We start from the raw sequence: 23496 nt of genomic DNA, 5'->3' as shown, positions 1-23496 counted from the left end.
TAAACAGGATAGAAAGAACATTGGACGAAGGTCAGCCATGGGAGTAAGCAGGGTTTTGAAGAGGGTTCAGTACGACTGACCAAACACTCACGGTCTCAGAACTCATAGAAGTACCGCGAAAATACAAGATGCCGCTGTGTCTCACTTTCATCGATTTGAATAAAACCTTTGACACACGTGAGACCGAAGGTCATGGATGCCTTGGACAACCAAGCCGTCCCCACTCCATACATAAAGATACTTCGTGAGTTGCATAGCAACTTCACGACCAAAATTTTCCCATTCTCCAATGATGTCATAGTCGACAAGAACAGAGGGTTTCATCAGGGTGACACAATTTCACCCTACATATTCAGTGCGACTCTTGAGAACGCGATGCGAGGATTGGAATGGGATAACATAGAAGTGAAAGTTGACGGCATTCACATCTTCGTTCCGCTGATGACATCGTTCTTATAACATCAAGCATCAACCAGTTGGAAAAGATGCTGGCGGAATTTGATGAAACATGTAAGAAGTTCGGTCTTCGGCTGAGCCTGGACAAGACTATGTTTGTGAGAAACGGATGTGTTTCTGATGCCTCATTCACGCTCAACGGAACGAATATATCCGAATGCTCCAGCTATGTATATCTCAGTCGGGAAATCAACATGATGAACGACGTGACCTCAGAGCTGGGAAGAAGGAAACGAGCGGCTTGGGGAGCATTCAAGAGCATTGAGAATGTAGTGAAGAGGACCAAGAACATCCGACTCCGTGCTCACCAAAAACACAACCGTTCTTCCTGCTTTGACCTACGCTTCAGAAATGTGGGCGTTTCGCAAGCAGAGGAAAATGCGATCAGCGTCACGGAACGCGGAATTGAGAGGGTAACGCTAGGAGTAACCCACTTTACGCAAGTGAAGGAAGGGATACGAAGTTCGCCTTTACGTCACTGATCGAAGATCAGTCGCTGCTGCATATGGATAGGCCATATGCCAAGGGAAGCAAAATTAGGTGTGCCGAACACCTGATGTGTTTCAACGACAATCGTTGGACTAGAGCCGTAAGCAACTGGATACCACGCGACATCAAACGGACCGCAGCAAGACCGCCGAAACAATCGTCAGACCTCTTTACAAAGGCTTTCAAAGAAAAATACTATGCTCTTCAAATTCCTCGCGAGAAGAGATACCACTGAGCAACACTTGCGCGCGATCGGGACAAATGGAAGTATTGCTGGCGCCCGCTCGAGCAAATCGATAAATAAGGGGAGTACAGGTGATACAGGTGAACTAAATCTTCCTTTTTTGTCATTACCTGCCACTTCCTCCGATTTTTTTCTCAGCTTTACAGGATACTACTCTCCCAGTTCTTGCTTTATTCTTCATATCCAAGTCTCTCTTCTTTCTTTTTCTATAGTATCTTCTTCTAATGATCTTTTTCTTATGCCTTTTCTGACTCTTCCATGCATCACATGTATCCCGGTTTGCGACTTTCGTTTTCTACTTTCTTCTCGATTTTGACCACTCCTAACTCTATTATTTATTCGGCGTTCAGACTGAAGTGCCTGCTAACAAGACCAGTTTTTTTCTTGATTCTTGCTGAGTTCCACTTTGTAACACAAGTTTTCTACACCTTCCACACTTCTTCGCTTCATGTCTCAGCACTTATCTTTTTTTCCTATCGATCCATTTGTCCCATAACCACCTATAATTGGTTTATAAACATGGAATACGCTCTCTACTTTTCGCTGTCACACTAGATTATACTGTTTTTGAATACCTATCTTATTTATCGTGTTTTTCCTCCTCATCTCTCTACACTTGTGTCTATGATCCTCTTTATTCATCTTATCATCACCCTCGTCTTTCCTAATATCCATAACTCTTTTTCATTTTTTGGCTTTTTTGGCTCTTTATACTTGTTTCTCCTTTCTCTCGACTTTTCTCCTTTTTCTCAGACCTTTGCTGTTTTTGCACAAATAGAAGATGAGAATCTTCTGTTCATCTGAATATTTCGCAAGAATACTTCGATACTTCGAAGAAACTTTTATTAATTCACAACTTTAGAATTGCTCACTGCAGGTTCGCTTGGTCTCGTTAACTAGTCTGCTACTTTTCGTTTATTAATCTTCTTCTTTTTTCACGATACCAGTTACATACATACATACAGTTTTCCTTCCTCATCGTACTATTTTTATCATCTTGTCGTCCTTCACTACTTCAAATGTTTCATTCTCTATCTAGTCTTATCTATTTCATCTAACTTTCATCCCTCGGCTATCAAAGAGAGAATTTTGCGTCATTTTTTCCTTAATACCATCATTTTTAGAAATAATGGTGATTTGGAAAACAAAGGAACAGAGTGTATAAATATTTTTGTTTCATATGTATAGCGTTACTTTATGTGTTTCTACGTATGATTTCCTTCCCAGCTATGGGAATTCGTTGAGATGTTTTAAGCGAGATTTCTTATGGATTCTTATGCCCTTTCGGAAGTGATTTGTATTCCTTAGAGTCTTCAAAAGACGACATCGTTCAATTTCAGCCTATTCATCAGCGTGAATCACATTTCAGAACCATCATGGACAAATCAATAAAGCGCTTCTGCCAAGTCGATCCGATGGAGTTCTTCGCTTATCCACCCAAGTAAGCCGGTTTTGCGTTTACTGATAGTTCTGCTCGCATCCATGCCACATATGTACACCAGCGCCTATGTCTACCCAGAAAATTGTGACGTTCGTTTCATTGTCTAGTTCAAGGCAGAGAGAGAGAGAAAGAGAGAGAATTTCGTGTGAGCAGCAGCAGTGAGTCACGGCAGTAGCCGTAGCCTGTGTGAAACAATTGCAAGCAGCTATTGTACTCCATTCATAAATTTTTTGCAGCACATCAAAACATTTTGCTAAGAAAAAAAAACAAAAAAGTAAGTAATAAACAAAGTCAGGTAAGCAAGTAGTAAGATATGTAACAGTAAGCAAAAAACCCGTGCCTAAATGGCAGTGAACTTTTTGTGTTTTTGTCTTGTGAGGCATCTTCAACACTTCATTGGAATAGATCTAAAGAGAATCTGTCATTTGTGGGATTTAGGTAGTTAGTTTTTTGGAACTAGGTTCCGTTTTGTTTTTTGACTATTCTTCATTTTTTTGATTTTTCTTTTTTGTTACGGTACGGACAAACAAGTGCTTAGCTTTAGCATCTATAGAGAAAAATCCCTTTATTACAACATATGGGAATATTCTAGATTGAAAAACGAAAGCATATGTTCCTTTAGTTGTTTCGAGAAACAGAGAGGAAGATGGTGAAAGCTAAGGAACACGGCGCATTCACAAATCTATCAGATATTTCAATTCATTACACGCGGACTGCATTCCTTGAGAAAATAGAAGTTTCCTTTACGGTCATTGCCGCAACCTCTACCTTCTACAAATATCTGCTGCAATAAAATTGTTTACTTTCACTTCATAGGTGCCAAGACATCCCTGATTCAATTTCCAGTACAAAACATTTCAGTGACGCGTTTATCTTCTTTAGTGCAGGTGTAGCTATAAATCTTTGTATTCGCCTCAGCGAATCATTGATCTTTTCCCGTGTTACCGTATTCCTTCACGTGTACAACAAATTTGGAGCCCTGTTTTGCAAATAGCGCCATTTTTCAAGGATTTGTGCTACGTTTTCCTGGGAGTTGAAGTCGAAAGTGCACGGGATCTATCATCTAGGACGTCTCGCATAACTTCGCTCGCGTCACTGCTGACTGGTGGCGTCAAAAATCCTTTCAACACGCACCCGCACGCTTGCAGAAATCGTCTATGACTTTGTTTCTGTGCTCTTTTTTCAACCACCGTAGTCTTAGCCTTCGTATTAAGCGCAAAGTAGATCAGCACCATTTTGCAGAGAAGCACCTCTTCCGCCGCCAACACTGGAGCTGCACGTCTATCCACCATTTGCCGAATTTATCGGTTTGTTTGGATTACTGTAGCTCGGAAAAAGGTGATTTCACCTCAGCTGTGTCTGTTTAGAATTTGGTGGCGCATCAAAACATGTTTTGACTAATGCCGGCTCCTCGCGAATGGTGTTCAAAGTGAAATGTAGCAATAATTCTTTATTTAAGGTGAGTGTTTGTGTTGTTTGCAGGAATCGTACTGTAGGATTTAAGTGTCGGACGAAATGGCGCGCAGGGATATCCCTTTTCGGACGCTCAATTTTACGCTTCTCGGAGCTTAGAGGAGGTTGAGAGGCTTAAAGAAAGATTGAAATTATGGCAGCGACTTAGGTTTAGGCCCATACGGTGGTAAATCACGAGGCGAAGGGATGAATGTCACGTCTCGCCACCTTTCGGCGGTCGATGGTTGGGAATACTAGCGAATCCAAGTTGAGTGGGGAAAAATTCGTCTCCTTAGTGATTTCACGATGAACATTAGGAGAAAAGGTCTAAAAGTCCTACGTAACATTTTATGGAAAATTACAAATGTAGCATAATAAAACTATTGACAACGGAAAAAAACATGGAACGAACTCGCTGTTCTCATGCCGTTTTTTTTTCTGCTGAACTACAAGTTGCCTTTGTTTTTACGTGGTGGTATCTAAATTTGATTCTCTATGTGCTGTATCTCTGCCGAATTGTTGAATCATCGAGTTAATTTTTTTTCTTGGAAGGATTTTGTGACTACATTTATATGTATATAGGTTAGTTACATCTACTTATTATTAGCTTTTCTTACTTAGTTATTATTGCTTATCATTACTATTTATTTATTACTGGATTTGTTAGATCCTTCGAATTTAGATATTTTAATTTTTGTTTTAATAGAATAACTCGGCACGTTACTACAGTAATTCAACGGCATCGAAGTTACTGATTTTCTATAGAAATTCACGACTACTTCTTGTTTGTGTTTAGGTTTCACCGGTGTACGCTTTTCTCGATCCTGGCGCTTCTATGGATTTACAGGTCAGTGCGAATGGTCAAAAATTGAAAGTTTGGTTCTTTAAAAAGAAGGAAAATGAAAAAAACTCGATGCGTAGATGGAGAATCAAAATGTCGATTTTTTTATCGATAATAATTACAAAGAAAAAAGATGTTTGTTGGAAAGAGGGGTTTGCTCGTGAAGTTCAAGAGTTTCGACGAACTTTTTATTACGTCACTTTAATTTCCCTTTCCCTTCCCGTATCCATTTATTTCCTCAAAAACTGTGTCTGGAATATGACTTCATTATAACGACTCATCTTCATTGAACTGTGCTAAGGCTTATCCTCGGTTTTTACACTCCTCTTTTTTGAATTTGTGATGTGTATATCTCTCTTCCTTTTTCGTGTCTTTCAAACTTCTGCATTTTCTTACAGTGATCATTTTTACATTCATTTATTCGAACTTTTACAATGTGCAGTGCTTCATTAAATCAAGCGTTCTTTTTTTTTTCGTTATACAGTCACTGCTATACCTATGTATAGTTAATTGCACATCTCTTTCTATGAAATCCGTCTTCCACCATCTTTTGTTGATCCTGCTTCGGATCATTCATCACTCCATACATTTCCCGAAATCCGCAATTTCTTCGTTTATTCCAAACATTGAGGGCACATAAATAGACGATAACGAAGTAAGCGTCATCTAGTTTGGTTATCCAATCAAATAATCCAGTTATATTCCTCGTTCAAAGCTTTGAAATAATGCCATACACCGCCACTAACAGAAAAAACGGTCCCTGAGGGGCTTTGAACAGCATTGGAATACACGTAGAGCAATATGTATTTGAAATCATGGACGGACATACATTTCTTTTAAATTTAGTTCCGCAATTGCCAAAATTTTCACAAATGAGATCTTGAGGAATTCCAGGAGCGCCACTTGATATTTGCTTTAGCGAAGACGTGCAACATCACGATGTCAACATGTGTTCGATTGAAAGGAGGGTGGAAAATGTCTGATCCGGCTGTTGCACGGCTTCCTGGACGCCATCTCGCTTTCAAGACGCTTTTCCGGTTATTGCAATGAGGAGCAGGCGAGCAGGCGAAGGCAAGCAGAGGGCATGAGAAGAGGAACCTTTGACCCAGTGAACAGTAGGTAAAACTGACCATGAGAAGGAGATCTTCAAACCAATTCATTTCAAAAAATGTCACGGTGAACAGGATAAAAGACAAAAGTAATTATTGTTCTTTTGGCGTTCATATTTCTGCTCCTTTACTGCTTTTTCTTTAACACTTCTATGAGCTAGAAAGGCTGAGGAATTTTTCTATTATTAATTTCTACTAACATTTCTATAAGGAGTTAATGCTCACGATTTCTCATGATCCTTCATTGATTTTTTTTTGAATGATGAAGAAAGCGCCATAATTTTACTTTTACTACCAGCTCTTATAATCGTCTCGAGTTCACTTCCATTCTTACTCATAAATTCTCACCAAAAGGGGCGAGTGTAGCGCGCTGCCTTTCACCTCTCGGCGTCAGTTCTTTGTTCAGATTTATCTAAGAGCATAAAAACACTGACTTGACACATCGGCTCACCCCTGTAACTTACTGCAAGGCTGCACACGCGTTCGCAAACCTCAAACTATTCTCGAATGAAGTTGAACGTGCAGCCGCATGTCCATAGGGATTGATGAGTGTCGTGCACTTTAGTACTACTTCAAACCTTCACCAGGAATTGCACCGCAGCGCAATATTTCCCGAGTTTCAGCTTCCTGCCGACACTTCCACATGAGCTGCTGTAGGATATATATTAATATAATCGCCTGCTTCAAAACCCATGAGAATCTGAAAACCTTTAGCAGGGCATAGTCAGCTTTGTGCCCATATATGATAAATTGTTTTAATTCGTTTTCGATTTTCAAGAGGATGCGGATTGTTAGCTCTGAGATATCTTTGGAGTTGATGTGCTGTTTGATTCGTTGACATCAATAACGCCGCTTTATTTCAGATTCCACAGAAAATTTTCAAATTTGTTAATGAAATTTATGAATTTATTCACTTTTATGGATTGTGAACGAATTTATGGAAAGAGAAAATCTATGTTTTTGTTTGCTTGTTCGTTTCGCGAAGCATGTATAGAGCACCCCGAAGAGAAAATTATAAATATTTGCATTTTCTTTGTGAATTGCACAAGCTCGAATATGCAGTGAAGAGAAACAAAAAGAATAAGAAATTTTCCACGGGAAATAGAACATTTTTCTTTTGGTGCAGAAGATACTGTACACATTTTTATGATTATTGCTCAAAATTCTAGCTTTTTCAATGATTCTGTAGGATTTAGAAAAAGTAACCGACTTCTCTACTCAACCGACACTAATGAATACGTAGTGTCGGACGACTCGCTTGTGTCGGAGTGCGTACGTGCTCATCACGTGAGCACGTGCTGTAACGGTTTCAGAAACGTTATTCTTCCGAACAACTCTGCTTTAAAATTATGGTTACGTGATAAAGATGGAAATAATAAGGGAATGTGATAGAAAATAATATGATAAATAAATAATAAAAATAACAAATAAAAAATAAAAAATAAATCCATCATAAAATATGACAAATAGACAAAAATAATAAACAATAAAAAATAATATGATAAAAATATGATGAATTGTTACTTGTTTTCTCTACTAATCTTTGTCTTAAACAAGAAACCGAAATAAAATTGATAATAGTCTTCTGTGAAATTTCTTACAAAACAATTTGAGACAGAATTCAAATTGACTTGGCATATTGTGGTTCGTCTACTTCTCTTATTGGTGCAAATAATTCTAATTAATGATAATAAATAATAATATTATAGTAATATTATAATAATATTATTATAATAAGTAATAATATTCTAATAAATTACTTTGAAACAGATTTCTGACGACGTTTTGCGACATTAACTCAAATCTTCCAATACATGCACTATGTATTTGTATTCCAGGGAAATTTTTTTTGGCATTAGTTGTTTTCAAGAGAAAAAAGAAAACAATTATTATTCAAGTTTATGTTTCGTATTTAATCTTTGTAAAAAGTTGCTTTTAAAAAATATTTGCACAACGTCTTGCGAAATGTCTCTCATGTTTCTTGAGAAAACAATTATTGTTAATTGACGTGCCAAATACAAGACCTTGCTGTACTAACTTTTGAAACAATTCCGCCAGTACTCAGCGTTTCAGATTCTACGACAAGAAGGTCCCACCCGTAACGACAAACTAATTATCATGTATAAAGAAGCGAAGAGGTCTGAAAAGGATCCGAAGAAATCGTTCGAAAACGAAGGAGTCACTGCTAAAAAAGTGATTCCATTGATCACGGTGAGGAATGTTTCTTCTCTTTTTTGTAATTCCTCTATTTATTTCGTTTCAGCGTGATGTCGAGGAAGGTTAGTCGAAACGAACCCGAATTGTCCACAGGGTTGTATATACGAAATATCCAAAGAAATAAATATTTATTTGCAATGTCTTATAATTTTTTAAGGAATATATTTTTTTGAGAACGTACAATTATCAGAAAAAAAAACGGAACTAGAACGTATCTTGCTTTCTGCATGTAACTGCTTGCAAAGCAAACCGCCATTAATTTACTCGTCATAAGTGTTCGAATCGAAAGAAAAAATTTCTTTTTGAAAATATGAAGGAATTTGAAATGGACAAAAACTTATTTTACTTTAAGAAACTCCACATCAAATTCTTTTGAACTGGTGATAGATAGATTTGAGTAGATAGTTTGCAAACGGATCACAACTGGAATACAAAGCAACCGTTGCAAATTCGGATGTCAAAACTGTCAGACAGATCAGTTCAGGCGACGATGCAACTCATTACATTTGTACAAAAATGCGGAATGAGAACGCCTAAGGTGGAATTATGAAATTTTTCCATGGAACAAAACCCTGCACTATACACGGGTAAGTAATAAAATCCACTCCACAAGTTTTCATTTTGCCAATCGAACGCTACTTTAAATCTACCTAATGCTTTGATGACCATCCAGAGCATCGTTTGAACCTGTCATTATTCTTCCGGAACGAACACTTTTGAAATCCTTATTTTTTCCAACTGTTCTTTAAAGGTTCTTCTTTAAAGGCACCACCCCACGAATCTGAGGTGGTGCAGATTTCAGGTGGAGTATTCTTATAAAGGATAGTAGATTATGGAGAGGAGGGTGATTCCGTCCATTTATTCCTAATTGTTGCCCGGAAGATGCGGCGCCGCATGCGTGCGCAGCCGAACTCCTTGTAGAAAATAGTGCGCCAGAACGCCCGAAGCCGTATCTTCCGGACCCTTTTTTACGGCAATTAGGAGGAAATGGACGGAATCATCCCCCTCTCCATAATCTACTATCCCGTATACAAATACTCCACCTGAAATCCGTACCACCCCAGATTCGTTCAGTGATGCCTTGAAAACTTCCTACTTGCATCCTTTACCATTTCTCCCTTCACTCTCTTACCACTGATGTCAAAGCTTCCAGAAACGAAGTTAAACAGAATTTGTTTGAAAAAAAAACTTGTTCTACTACTTTATTATTAAGTGTAGCTTATTTCTGTGACATTTTGTTTAATTTTCAATTGATTTGATCAGTGCATCAAGCATAGAATTCTTCTGGAGCACCGCCTTTGTTTTTCAACATCACGTTTTTGATAGCTTTTTCGAAGTCGTCAGCACATACAACCTTCCTTTGCGCTCGAAGTGCGAGCATACCCGCTTCAGTGCACACAGCCTAAATATAACCTAAATATAGCTTTGAAGGGGAAATAATAACGAATAGAAACGTTCGTTATTATTTATTATTATTTACGAAAAGTTCGTTTATTCGCTTAATGAATTTTTGTGCAGCTTGACAATGAAATCCAGCTGTTGCGTCATTTATAACATCATTCATATATAGTAAGGTCAAAACGACATGAAGAAAGGGGCAGTTGTTGCTGACTGCGCTTGAAACGGCGCGGTAAAAATCGAGGAAGGACACCATTCACACCTGCAATTTTAAAGGCATCACCCCACGTATCTGGGTTGGTACGGATTTCAGGTGGAGCATTCGTATACGGGATCGTAGATTATGGAGAGGAGGGTGATTCCGTCCATTTCTTGCTAACTGGCGTAAAAACGGCCCGGAAGATGCAGCGTGTGCACACGGCTGGCGCGCTCCAATCGAACTCGTTTTAGAAAATAGCGCGCCGGAACTCTCGAAGCCGTATCTTCCGCGCCGTTTTTACGGCAATTAGGAAGAAATGAACGGAATCACCCTTCTCTCCATAATCTACGATCCCGTATACGAATACCCCACCTGAAATCCACACCACCTCAGATTCGTGGGGTGATGCCATTAAGCAACTGCACCGAACATCACGTATTTTTACCCGACTATACCTCACCTAAATCATTGACCTAATTTTATTCTTATTATCTGAATAATATTTAAACGCAGCTCGGAAGACGCAATTACAAAAAGAACTATCGACGTGCTAATCGTCATTGGTATTTAAGATGTACACAGTTATTTCTTTGGGACAGATACAGCGTAGTGGTGACTGGTCACTACTATGTCGATGCAGTGGATAGTTCGATCGCGCCGAAGGCCAACCAAGCTTTTTATCCCTCTAGAATCCATAAATTGGTGTGACATTTGAGTGAGAGGACGAAAATACTGATTTGAGTTATCAGACGGCCAACTATTACTATGTCGGCCGCATACATATCGGCGTTCAGTACGCTAATGAATTTAGATCAAAAGCTGGCGCATTCCCACGGGTTTGACCAACACCTAGGACACTATACTCTATTCTTGATTAAACTAATCTCTTATAGTCACTGCGCATAGATCACACACCGTGGAACTTTTGAAGCCGACACATCGTTATGTGCAATGTTTTACGTCATTTTCAAAAAAAAAAAAACCTTGATCTCAGCTCCGGACATTGTTTTCTCCTTTGCCATCACCGCTTCAAAAGAGACGTCTTTTGCTAAATTCATGCCTGACGTGTGGATCTGAAGGGATGCATTCTGACTAATTAGCGTTATTCTGTTCATAAGGTTACGAACAGAAGAGCGGTTGTTGGTGTTACCGAGAAGATTTTTTGCCTAGTTTTGTCGTCTGGTTTAGGCAGCTCAATTTTTCGGTCAATACGTCCAGGACGCAATAGGGCAGAGTCAAGCGAATCGATTCGGTTTGTTGCGAGAATTACCTGCGGTTCAACGTGGTTAGAAATGGTAACTACACAACTTCCTGGTAAACTTATCACCTTAACATCTCCTCTGCTTTCGAAACCGTCTAATTGGTTCAATAATTCGAGCAATGTGCGTTGCACCTGAACAACACTATCATCAAATTTCTTACGAGCACTCGGGGAGGAGGGTCACCACACGCAGGGGGTTCTCGGATTCTCGATCTACGGCGTTTCGCGGCTATGTCGCCATCCTACAAATTTACTTTGGAAGGGTCTTGTTCCGTCATTTTGCCAATGTGCAAGCCAACAACAGTAGTAAAGGTGTGAATATAATATGACTAACGAAAGCGCTTCAACCCCGCGCGAGGTCACTCAATCACCCGAAGGGAAAAATGTGCAGTTACGGTCTCTTCGCGAGCGACATTTGATAAGATATCATTTCTTCAGCCTTAACTTCCATGCGACGCAGCGATGATATAAAAACGGCCTAGGTAATCCGTAGATGTCGTCTCCGACACATCGCTTATCCTCGTCCTTAGGGGTCCCTTCTAATCGCGTGACTGTTCATACCTCCTGTTCGCCTCTGCTCGACGTGTCATATCGCTTCGTCCCAACTGCGTCGATCTCATCAAGGAAAACTATGCACGGAGCACTATCCTTTGCCATCTTGAAAAGCTCCCTGCAATCATGCAGGAACTATTCATATTTTTAGCGAGTTGCCAGGAATTTATGCTACCTGACGAGTTTAGCTCCATCGCCGGAATTTTTCTGCACTAAGTCAGCACCGGTGGCACGAATAAATGTTGCGGATGTAGAGTTGGCAACCGCCTTGGCTAGTAGAGTTTTTCCTAGAATCCTGACGTAATCTATGATGCTTTGTAAAATAAAGTTTTTATCTCACCAGTGCCAGGCTCTCCGTAGAGAATCACACCCTTCGGAGCAGTAATACCCATCTCTTCGTAGTATTCAGGGTGAGTCAAGGGGAGTTCCACTGATTCCTTCATCTCCTGGATAGGGCCTTCCAATCCACCAATGTCCTGAATACAAGTATTTTGAAAATTCACCCTTGCATACCCTTTGTTGAAATTTATTAGTTTGTAGTTCAAACCTCAAATGTCTCTTTAGGTGGTTTGTCAAGTTTGTGACCCAGGGCGCTCGAATCCGTCGTATCTGGCAACACACCGACTATCGCTGTTGGAACATTTTTGAACATTCCACTAGCCTTCACCATCACAAGAGCGTTCAAGTGCAAGAGGTCCTAAGAAGATAAAGGCGAACTTCAGTACTTTCATTTCAGAATATCAAGCTTTGTGTGAATGCACGAGTCCCAAAAGAAGTTGTATAAGAGTAGAGTATGAGTCATGTATATTGCTGTTCATTTTATTTCGACCTTTACAAAGCTCTGCGCAAGATCTTCTTGTGTGCTTATCCCACCCTATACAGTCATAAAATTCGATACTGTCCGAATCCCTCTAAATTCAAAACACAGCAAAAAAAGGTAAAATAACCAACTAACACCGATTGAGGAGAGCTACCACATCGTCTTTGCTGTCACGCAAGGCAAATGAGATCTAATTTACAGTTCTCTTATGTGAGAATGTGGTATGTATCCATGATGACGTCAAAGGGAGCATATCACGATGTACCATAACGTTCACAGTGTTGGAATCTCTCCAAGAAAAGATAGAGCTAGGGATCTAGATTACGAGCTTTACTAATTGCTCAATTCCTCCTAATGGTTCTGAAAAACGGCCTGAGAAAACACCTTTCTGTATGAATCTTCTCATGAGTAGCCTTATAGCGCCCTGTTCAGCAGCCTCTTCATTGGGGTTACTCGAATAGACTGGTGAGGACACCCCATTGATCTTCGACTACTCGCTCGTAGGCGCGGCGTGTGTACAAGGATGGGGCTTTTTCACGTATCTCGTAGGAACAGCTGCAGTTTTTCACGCCATTTTCATTTCACCATTAGGGGGAATCCTTAACCACGCTCATATTCGTAATCTTCAACCCGAACTCTATATTTTTCCACAGGTTACCTAACTACGTCGGTTTCGTGATACGCTGTCTTTAAGTAGACGCATGGCTAGTTCAAATGATTGATTGATCTTAGGATCCAGTATCCAATGATTGCAGTAAGGTTGCTCAGGTAACAAAGACAGTTGGGGGAAGTAAATGCGTCTCACTTCTAAAGATTATTTCCAGCACCTATTTTAAGTTCTTTACAACTGGCAAAAAAGATCCGCTAACTCCTACCTTGTCAACAATAGATAGAATCGGCACGAACCATTCTCGCTTCGAGCCTTCAACAACGACCACAGCATGCTGCAAGCTTTTTTCTACTGTACATGCTTGTTTTACACAACAATGTAATATCACATAAGTTCACGGAATGCTGTACTGAATGCTCTCACCTGTTCATCATTAAACAACTCGTGCACTTTGGCTAATGTTGTCGGAGTTCCACGAAGTTGCTAAATACATTAAAATGAATTAAGTGCGCTTCCTTCATGTGCGCTTACAGCCGCCGCCGAATGTGTTCGAATGGGTGGATGCGAAAAGCGTGGACCGATCCGAGCTTATCTTACGCCAGGTGCATCGCACTCATCCACCCGAACACGCCCGGGTGAGACTTTGCGCTGTGTCCATATCTTCTGATTTCACCTGAACGACTTTTCTCTCCTCTTTCTTTTGGCTCTCTAATGATTTGAACAAATTCTGACGCTTAATGAATTCTATCTCAAGAAGCAAATAATCGTGCACACGATTTTGCTTTAGGAGACGAAGAAGGCAATGACGTCGTGGGATTACTGTAACGTTAGAGTTGCGAGACTGTCTATTTACTGTATCAAGGGGCCGTCTTTGTTGTCCTACTATTTGGAAGTTTATTCACGTGTTCCAATCCTTTCACACGTTTCATCGACACTTTCATCGCCGCATGTTCGGGCTTTTCGCGTTTTCTTTGCAGTCCACCAAGTCGATTGCCCATAGTTAGTAGTTAATTCTGAAGCATCACCTATTAGTGTAAGGAATGTATGTAGTCATGGTCATGTATACGGGTGAACCATACACTTCCAGGCACAGTTTGCAAGAATACCTGGTGTTGTGTGAACCAGCAGAGTTAGTAGGTCGGTTAGTTAGGCTTAATGGGCGTGCGCCACTAGTGAGGCACCGCGATGTCAGTATGAATGAACCTCACTACAGCACACTGGCCCACGAAAACAATTCTTCTGATAAGTTGCACTCAAAACGACCAACACAGTGATCTCTACTGGAGCTCTACTCGAGTCGCTGATCTCGCAGGGGCACCGTATACGTCTCTGATTGCTAGCTGCTCACGGTGGCCCTGAACGCAATCAACCATTTGTGTATGTTATCGCGGTATATAATAACGGGCTTATTCTGCCAAGTGTGTTTGGTGTGCGTGTTGTACGGGTGGTGTGTGTGTAACGAAATTCCGGGAAGCAGAGAGACTGGTCCGACGTCGTCAGATAGATGCACCAACGCCGCAAAGCGGTGAAATGGAGTGACATTGGTCCCATAGCGTCGAACTGGGGCAGCAATCTCCGAATGAATTCGTCAAAAAGCGGACCGGCCTTTATGAACCATTTTTACCAACCTGATAGCAGTGAAACCTGCTCGGTTGCGTTTCACCCATATGTACGCAATCGCAGGTCTGTTCCCACCGTGCGTTCGCCTCGTCAGGTTACCAGGATCCTTTCTTCAGCGATTAAGAGGTTCAGCAACACGAATGAACCCGGCTGCTTAAATAGCAGCTGACAGTTCACATGATCTGACGTGGAACTTCATATTTGTCAGTTCGATGGTGTCATTTGTCAGATGGGGTGCCGTGTTCGCTACACGGATGGATCAGCTGAGAGCTCAGCTGGTTACGGCTCAAGGGCCTCGTCAATGTCACTCACGAAACTCGAGAACATCTTGAATGACGATGACGAGGGAACGAAACGAGCGGAAGAGATGCTGGGGCCCGCACGTCCAGTGAAGACGGGCCATCTAAGTAAGTAAGATGCCATTTCATGTTGCACATTATTCTGCGCTAACTGTTGAGGAGAATGAGAGGAAAAAGTCGTGCTTCGAATTGTGTTTCCAAATTGTTATGGTATCGAAGGAATGTATTTAGATGTGAAATCAAGTTTGAATACTTCCCAAATGTAGTACTGACGCCTGGGGAACGGTGAAGAGGGTTCCGGCGGACTTTCCGCGAATGCCTGCCTCCGAGACACACGGGTGGCAGGTGTCGATAGGCAGTTCAGGCGAGACGCGAAGTCCCACAAGGAATAATGCAAAGGGAAAGGTTCGTACTACGTTCCATTACGCTTCAGTTGGCGTCCGCGTTGAGAGACGCTCACTCAAAGGCATCACCTCACGAATCTGAGGTGGTACGGATTTTAGGTGGAGTATTCGTACACGGGATGGGAGACTAGGGAGAGGGGTGTGATTCCGTCCATTTCTTCCTAATTCCCGTAAAAAACGGCTCGGAAGATGCGTCGCGCGCACAAGGCTGGCGCGCTCCAATCGAACTCATTGTAGAAAATAGTGCGCCAGAACGTTCGAAGCCGGACCTTCCAGGCCGTTTTCTACGGCAATTAGGAAGAAGTGAACGGAATCAGCCTCCTCCATAATCTACGATCCCGTAAACGAATACTCCACCGGGAATCCGTACCAACCCATATTCGTGGAGTGATGCCTTAAACTCCTCCGTTGGACAAAATGCCACCACTAGCTGCGCTAGAATAACATGTTCACAGTTAGCAGCGAATGTTTGAAAATCGCTTCGTACTTAAATTTCGCGCCATGTTCCGCATATCAAACTAATTCAGGTCTACATTCATGCATTTTTCTACTGTATAGATGCCTTTTTCTTTTTCTACCGTAGAGATGATAGATACTGTTCTGAGAAATTCCCGACATAAAAAAGTCACTCACTTTATTATACACAAAAAGTGGTTCTAAGCCCATACAAAGGAGTATATTTGTCACCAATCAGTAGTATACTACTGCTTATCGATCTTTTTGGTTCTCTGGCGAAATGACAGGCCTCCGGTACTTTGTTACAGATTCCGTAGAATTCTCAATCTCACGAAGGAAAGGCCGGCAACGTCCTCTTTCGTTTCACGAATGCCAATTCTTACATCGGAAATATATCCATTTAGCGGGAAGTTTGGAATCTTCGCAGGAACTTTCACTAGTCTGGCACCTGCGTGATAATGTGAGGCATACATTGCGTCGATTATGATGTTAAAGAGGACATTGTTCAAGAGGAATCTCCACTGGCGAGCACTTTCCCATCCTTCCTCTTCCCTCAATCTAGCGCAATCTCGAAAAACTCATAAACAACTATGTGAGCACGACACTAAAAGTGGCGAATGCGTACATAATTATTATGAAGATAAAAAGTGCTCGTGTTTTAATCCAAGACCTCTGCTCAACCGAGTATGCAAGTATTCGCCTCGTTTTCGTCTCTTTCTTGGACACACTTCATAGCTAATTCGCTGTACTTTTTTCTCTGATCAAAAACAAAGCAACAACCATGTCTCTTTATTAAATCTCATTACTCTATGTTGTTCTCTTTACTTCTATTCCTGATGAATTCAGGTACACTGTTCAAATATCTATATTATGAACTCAATTAAGATTACAACATGATCTACGACAGCGAGAAAAGTAAGCAAATCAAGGCATAAACATCAAGGCGAGTAATCAATATTGACGATTGTACATATACACAAAATGGATGCATTTACCCAGAAAAAAAGTGGGACCCGACAAAATGTTTCAAATTTACAGTTCAATGATGGAATATTGCTCACACAAAGGACAACGGAACCGAGGCATCGGCAGCAAATAGGGATTTTCAGGTACAGCATATGTAATTCTGTTTTTGAAGTGACGGAATGGCAAGAAGAAACGCATGTGGCACCTTAGAGAAGTATGAAATGAAATTCGAAAAAAATCAAAGAAATAATAAAATCTATGGGACAGTTACCTTGAACATGTGGCACTATCCATTTGGTCCGAAGCAATAACCTTCTCTCGTTGGCCCCTAAAACATTGCTATGATATCAAATTATGAAAAAGATGAGATACAGGTGTTCTCAACTTCTTGGCCAAAAATTGTGTCACGATGCTGTGTTGGCAATACCGTCCCATGAATAATTGTTCTCGGACGTTCTTTACATCATACATTGTTCCAACTGTTTCCTACTAGTGGAGCTTTGAATGCAGATGATATGGTATTTATTTCAAGGGAAATCAGTTTCTGTAATTTTTTGCCTTGTCGCACTGAATCCTCCTACGAGACACCTGATAACGTGCAGTCTTCGAGGGCAAACACACGCCGCGCCTGCGAGTGAGCGCGAGGGACAGCAGCTCAATGACTGTGCGATCGCTGTAGGAAACGGCACGTGACTACTCTAGCAGAAGTAGAACGTTGATGGACGCATCGCAAGGAGATTTGGTGCAACCAAGGCCGTTTCCTGCACCGTTTTTCTAAACAGCTAGAAAAAACTGAGCGCGAATGCGCGAGTATTCGTTACACATCCGTAACCTTGTCTGTTCGTGAAGAGACCCCAACTCCCTTGATCTCGTGGTATGGTGCTTCTAACTATGGGTCAGGATTCTAACTATAATCGTCTAACAAGGACTATAAGCTATTAAATTTCACGAACGAAAAGAAAACAACGTTCCTCTAGAGAACAGAAGCCACTGGGCAAATCCTGCACGAGGTCAAAACAATTAACGGTTCGCACGTCGCCGCTGAACACACTTTGTCAGCCTAAGCTGTTACGTTCTTCGAGGACATGGACACTACTTCTTCCTACTTTTCGTCCATCGCCGATTGACAATCGCAAGGGAGATAGCTAACCGCTTAGGAGCTCTTGTTTCCTTCTTTTAAAATCTTTCGTTTTTTCGTACAGTACACAATTTGTACTAGTTAACATGCTAGATGACTAGTGAAATCCCTTTTTCGTTAGTATCATCACTATCCGACTACCGATCGTTGTCCCTACGGTCGGCTAATGCAGAGGAGACGGGAATGCATGTGAGAACGGAGCCCGTGATAACGATACAGGCGACTGTATCTCGGGGAAATCGATAAAAAATAAGAGGAGTTGTGAAAAAATCGGATTTCTTCTCACTGCTCTTTTGAGTTGATTTGCTGGTGTTTTGTGTATGAAGAGACAAAAGAAAATTAGCCGATAGTTATTGGAACACGCACCGTAGTGAATGTATTGGGCCACCAAACAGGAGTAGAAGTTGCCTTACCTATATTTCCGATTATCGATCCGTTTCGCAGCGTACTCCATTCTCTTGACAGCGCTCGGTGAACCCTTGAAAGGTGGCGCAGGTGAGAATGGGTCAGGATGATAAAAGAACTGTCTGAATAAAAACGAGCAATCATGAAAACTAACATGTTATTTACTTACCCGTCCTCCCCGCAAGTCGCCACCACTGTCTCTTTTTGAAATTTCCACGTCCTGTCATTCCTCACGTATACGCTAAATTCTCCAATTTTTTTTTTCAAAAAAAAAAAACTTAAAGAAAACATGCAAGCTAAGGGTTATTGCATATTCGTTCGTACTTAGTTCATTCTAGTTTCTTAGCAGAGCATCAAGCCTTCGGTACTTCATAATGGGAGCTACCGAACTTCGGTCGCTCTTCACCTTCAACAAAATCACGTTGGACGAATCTTTCCTGTTCCGCTCCACAGTATTGTAAAAAGGTGGCGAATTATGTGCTATTTCATTAATCTAAAAAGGTGACTAATTTAATAAAGCTGAGAAGGATGGGAAAGCTACATCCTTCAATCCTAACTACAGTAAGGTCAAAAAGACACGAAGCACGGTGCAGCTACATAAGCGGCTCGAAGTGGTGCTGAAGTGGTGTAAGTTGCACCGTGCTTCATGCCGTTTTAACCCTACTATACGTCCCCTTGCGCAAAAAATCTAATAATAATAATAATAATAATCAATATTTGGTTTAGTATGGATGCTTACAAGTGTTTTACGCCTTTTTTTTTTTGAAGTCGAAGCACTGCCACTCTCATCTAGCTTCTCTTGAGCGTGACTTTTTAACAACACTAAGCACTTAGCCTTCCTTTTCCTTATTCGCTTTTTTTTCGGATCCCCTAAGAACTACGAGTTAAAAGACAAGTATACTTAGAATACTTTTAGATAAATTAGAATACATTTGAAGAAATTTGGGAGATTTGGAACTGCTCATGTTATCGCTTTGTTTATTTATTATAACTTGCGACAAATAGTTTGAAGCTGTCCCTGCTTCTAGAAATGAAATAAAATTGATTCAATTCTCCTTTCAAATCATGCGAAACAAAAAATGTGTCTGACCGATGAAGTCAATAAATTAGAAAGCTGCCTTAGCAGTGAAAGCACACTTAATTAGCAGCAAATGTAACAATTGACAAGAAGATTCTCCCAAAACTCTACTTTTACACTCGAGCAAGCCACGTTCTGAACGCGGTCAGAACGTTTCAGTGCATATTCCAATGTTGTTAAGTACAAGAAACTAGCACTATAATCAGTTAATTGTAGTGAATCTAAAAAATCGAGTCAAGAGAACCTACGATAACTGTTTAGTGCCATTAGAGTCGGGTCAAAATGGCATGAAGCTTGGTGTAGTTGCTGCACTCGAAGCACCACAGCCGTTATCCTACATTCTTTACTTTTTTCTGATTCGCTTCTTTTTTATTCCCTACAAACTGTACCGCAACAGCGAGGCAGTTTGTAAAGAATAAAAAAGAAGTGAGGCATGGTGGTAACGATTGAGAAGAAACTCTTGCTAGCAGTACCCATCGCTGCAGTTTGCGGCATTCCCACCTAGATCCTAAACGGTACGCTCCACCACGCCGCTTCGAGCACAGCCGCTTACGCAACTGGACCGAGGTCCGGTCGTTTTGACCGACTTCAAAAGTCTCAATTCCCAGACAGGTTCAAAGCAGGCCAATTGTTTTTTTTTTCAGTTCAGAATCACTTGAAGCTTATGAACGTGCGTCTGACCCACACAATGATTTGCGATGTCCAGACGATCTATCTAGAAGGTGTTCTTATTCTCCCAGATTAGTGCGGTCCAATTTACGAACACCGAAGTTCTGGTTGACCTAGAGCGGCTTTGACCCATTGACGACGCAGTAGCAGTCGAACCGCACTACACTCGCTCAATATGCACATGTTATCTCAAATACCAAAACAAGGTGCTTTTAGTTAGGACGGTTGTCGTAACCAACTATCTAAATCTCAAAAATTGAGATTAAAACATCTCAAACATACGAACAAATACCAGTTGGCGGATTTTCTTTAAAAAAAAAACGTAAGGATTTAACCACGATTAGTTTCCCAATCGTTCTCACCTTTATTCACCTGGTTACTCATTTAGATCCAAAATAAAACCAAATAAAAAATTAGCAAATAAAACCGTCTGTCCTTGCAATATTTCGAAACGCAGCAGCACAAAACTTCAGTCAAACGTGCCTTCGTTGAAAGTGAAAAGCGAGTGAAGTTCTCTCCACCGAAAACTTAGCACTGCCACAGGGCAAGAATGCGGATAAGCAGTAGAAACTCGAAAATACAAGAAATAAAACTTTACGTACAATGGTGGCTTCAAAGATTTCTCCACGTCTCGCGGTGTCACCTATAAGGAAGAAATCCGATTAGATTACACTCACTAGAAAGATCTGTTTGGAAGAACTCTAAAACATCCGATGGCAAAAGCTACACTTTCTAAGTTCTAAATAAGGTTTTTTCCGGCTTACGAAAATCATCAGCGGATTAGTCGTGGATGTGACGGTGGTGATGTACAATTTAAAGAACTGAACAAATATATGAGACCTCATCCCTTGACTGGTTCCATTGAACAGAGTCAGGCGCAGTCTCCGCAGGTCGACAGTACGTGTGATCCTCGTGTGATCTACCTGGACAACCGTAGTCACATACCTCCTCTACTATGTCCGAACAGCTGAAAACATGCTATAGAATGTTTAATTCCGGACATCTACAAATGTCACATACCTGTCACTCTCAACACTCTTATAAGCTTCCTCTTTGGGATCCACAGTTACGAATGCTTCAAGTTTACCCACACAGTCCATCTCTATTACTCAATACTACATCCTAGAAGGTTAAAACATGAAAGAGAAACCACTGCATAGAGCGGCAATTTGTAAGGGATAATGCATGTGGTACTCATACAAGTGTATAACAAATCGAAGAAATAAGCCTATCCAAATTGCTTAAGCATACTAGAAAAAATATAATTAATAATGTTTAGCATTCACCACTGTACCGTTCAATTCGAACTCTGAACCTGCAACGGTGCAGCTAAAAGTCCTCCAAAACCAGTATGAGTAATTTATCAATGAACCATGTAAAAACTAATTCGGACCAAAACGATCTGGAGCAGTGCAAGAGGCTGCGCTCGAGGTGGGACCTTTGCTAGCTTTAATATAGTGAGAAAGGAGTAGGGAAACACAAGAATTGTTGAGAGATGATTTACTTACCAATGGAGGTGACACGAGGTTGAAAACCGCATAAAAGACGGATTACAAGCCTACTGTCTTTTCTGTACTTCTTGGAGTCGTGTCAAGAAGACATGAAGCTCGGTGCAGTTACGTAAGTGGCAACGCTCGAAGCGGTGCTGTGGAGCGTAGCGGTTAAGACCCTTGTTAGCACCACTCTTCGCCGACCGCTGTCGGTGCGCCCACTGCGCAGCTTACGCAACTGCACCGAGCTTCATGACATGTCGACCCGACGGTATCTCCAATTCTTCGTATCGCCTAGTGAAGAAAAAGACCATCGATGACTTTTAATTCAATTTAAAGCATCCCCTCCAGCTCTGCTTTTTGAGTGTTTTTCATTGGCACCTCCGCTTGGTCCGTAACAAGTATAATTCGTTGCGCGGAAAGATAGAACCAAGGCGTATCACGTATTTTACGCACTATACTTGAGAACAAAAAAAAAACTAGGAAGTAAAAAAAAGGAATTCTTTCATGAATACAATGATAACTTCTTACAATACTCATTTTTCCTACCTTCTCTCCGCAAACGCAAATGACAGTTCCAATACAAGCTGATAACAACATGAAAATGTCCAAAATGTCAATCAAACAAATAAATTCATTGCCAATTGAATTGGAACATGAACAGAGGAAAACACACATGAAATTTGAGTATCGCTGTGGCAACTACCAGTGAAAACGCGAAAAGATAAAAACCGATGCAACGAACTTGGACAAACACTTGAGGCAGAGCTTGGAGGTACAGTTCTCATGGAAACAACACGGAGACCTTTCGTCCTGCCCCAACTACTGTCCGTCATTTTAATTGCAGTAACAATGAAAGAATATCTCAACGAAGACTTCATAGTACATCAAAAATTGTTAAAAGTCAAAAATAAATGAGGATATGCAATGCTATTTAGAATTGAATTCGTAAGAACAAACTTGAACAAAACCCCATGTATATGTATCAATTATGGACATGGCAATGTACACAGGTCGATTTACAAACAATAAATCGAACCTGAATTCTGTAGCAATAGATGACATGACTATACCTCAAAACATGCACATTCATATGGTACAATGAGAAGGATCGTTGAAGAGAGAGAAGAAGCACTAGGGAACATATCTGGCTTTGTGCTTTCCACAACTTTGACTCTGTCTCCCGTTACAAAGTACAGATACTGAAAATCGCAGACCATACATTTGACTGCTTTGCTCCAGTCGGTCCAACAAGTATAGTCGGGTCAAAACGAAATGAATCACGCTGCAGTTGCGTAAACGGCTCGCTCGCTCAAAGCGGCACGGAGGAGACAGCGGTTGGAGTGGAAGTGGGATCGTCGCAAACTGCAGCAGTGAATGGATACAACCGAAGGTGGTTCTCCGTTCCTAACCGTTCGAGCGCAGCCGCTAACGCAAGTGCACAGAGCTCCATTTCGTTTTGACCCTACTGATACTCTATTTACGTATTGAACTCTGATATCTTTTTATTGAAAGTACTTATTGCCGAAGCGTGTTGGAGAGATTTGTGACAAAGCAGAGAAGATCCTTGGACGCAACACAATACAAATTTAACGATGTTGAGATCTCTCCGCGAAAAGATGCGCATGGGATTGTAGATCACGAGTATGAGCACAATCACGCTCAATACTCAATGACTGCTCTGCAAAAAAGAGGTGGGAAACTTTCTTGTCGATTGAATTTTCCTATGAGGCACCCATCAAAGTGTCGTGTTTGCCCGCGCTCATGTGCCGTTAGGTGACTCGAAGGAAAATTCGACCAAGAAAGCCTACTGATTTTTGGTCCCCCACAGTCACAGTGCAATTACTCTGAACATGAACTCTGAACAGTCGAAGTAGGTTCT

The 23496-nt window shown here is 41.1% G+C and overlaps 5 protein-coding genes across 8 annotated transcripts; 3 read left to right on the top strand and 2 right to left on the bottom strand.

Annotated features, from left to right (window-relative positions):
* Positions 1-485: 485 nt before the first annotated feature.
* RB195_009513 (uncharacterized protein) lies at positions 486-938 on the top strand (the record flags this gene model as incomplete). Its single annotated transcript, XM_064190091.1, has 1 exon — positions 486-938. One exon carries the CDS (start codon positions 486-488, stop codon positions 936-938), a length of 453 nt encoding a protein of 150 aa, XP_064047674.1.
* A 1627-nt stretch (positions 939-2565) lies between these two features.
* On the top strand, positions 2566-8316 carry RB195_009512 (uncharacterized protein; the record flags this gene model as incomplete). Its single annotated transcript, XM_064190090.1, has 6 exons — positions 2566-2630; positions 3873-3937; positions 3998-4089; positions 4879-4929; positions 8106-8243; positions 8296-8316. 6 exons carry the CDS (start codon positions 2566-2568, stop codon positions 8314-8316), a joined length of 432 nt encoding a protein of 143 aa, XP_064047673.1.
* A 1200-nt stretch (positions 8317-9516) lies between these two features.
* Positions 9517-14087, bottom strand: RB195_009511 (uncharacterized protein; the record flags this gene model as incomplete). 2 transcript variants are annotated; one of them, XM_064190088.1, is made up of 12 exons in its annotated part: positions 9517-9651; positions 10830-10919; positions 10997-11116; positions 11174-11239; positions 11669-11777; positions 11835-11946; positions 12000-12135; positions 12207-12356; positions 13355-13423; positions 13513-13572; positions 13763-13908; positions 13973-14087. In XM_064190088.1, the coding sequence occupies 12 exons, from the start codon at positions 14085-14087 to the stop codon at positions 9517-9519; spliced, it is 1308 nt and encodes a 435-aa protein (XP_064047671.1). The 2 variants fall into 2 exon arrangements, with proteins under 2 accessions (XP_064047671.1, XP_064047672.1); XM_064190089.1 differs by having other exon boundaries at positions 13973-14030.
* A 2-nt stretch (positions 14088-14089) lies between these two features.
* Positions 14090-22292, bottom strand: RB195_009509 (uncharacterized protein; the record flags this gene model as incomplete). Of its 3 annotated transcripts, XM_064190086.1 has the most annotated exons (10): positions 14090-14102; positions 14196-14240; positions 15787-15847; positions 16905-17039; positions 17106-17162; positions 18386-18450; positions 18547-18618; positions 20727-20767; positions 20965-21091; positions 21145-21224. In XM_064190086.1, the coding sequence occupies 10 exons, from the start codon at positions 21222-21224 to the stop codon at positions 14090-14092; spliced, it is 696 nt and encodes a 231-aa protein (XP_064047669.1). The 3 variants fall into 3 exon arrangements, with proteins under 3 accessions (XP_064047669.1, XP_064047668.1, XP_064047667.1); XM_064190085.1 differs by lacking the exon at positions 15787-15847 and having other exon boundaries at positions 16947-17039; positions 18386-18499; XM_064190084.1 differs by lacking the exons at positions 14090-14102; positions 14196-14240; positions 15787-15847 and adding an exon at positions 22164-22292 and having other exon boundaries at positions 16901-17039; positions 18386-18499.
* Positions 14939-16803, top strand: RB195_009510 (uncharacterized protein; the record flags this gene model as incomplete). The annotated part of the gene is made up of 2 exons (XM_064190087.1): positions 14939-15116; positions 16754-16803. The coding sequence occupies 2 exons, from the start codon at positions 14939-14941 to the stop codon at positions 16801-16803; spliced, it is 228 nt and encodes a 75-aa protein (XP_064047670.1).
* Positions 22293-23496: the final 1204 nt, after the last annotated feature.

The sequence above is a fragment of the Necator americanus genome, chromosome III, assembly GCF_031761385.1.
Source record: "Necator americanus strain Aroian chromosome III, whole genome shotgun sequence".
Lineage (NCBI taxonomy): Eukaryota > Metazoa > Nematoda > Chromadorea > Rhabditida > Ancylostomatidae > Necator > Necator americanus.
This window is presented reverse-complemented; position numbering and strand designations above follow the sequence as displayed.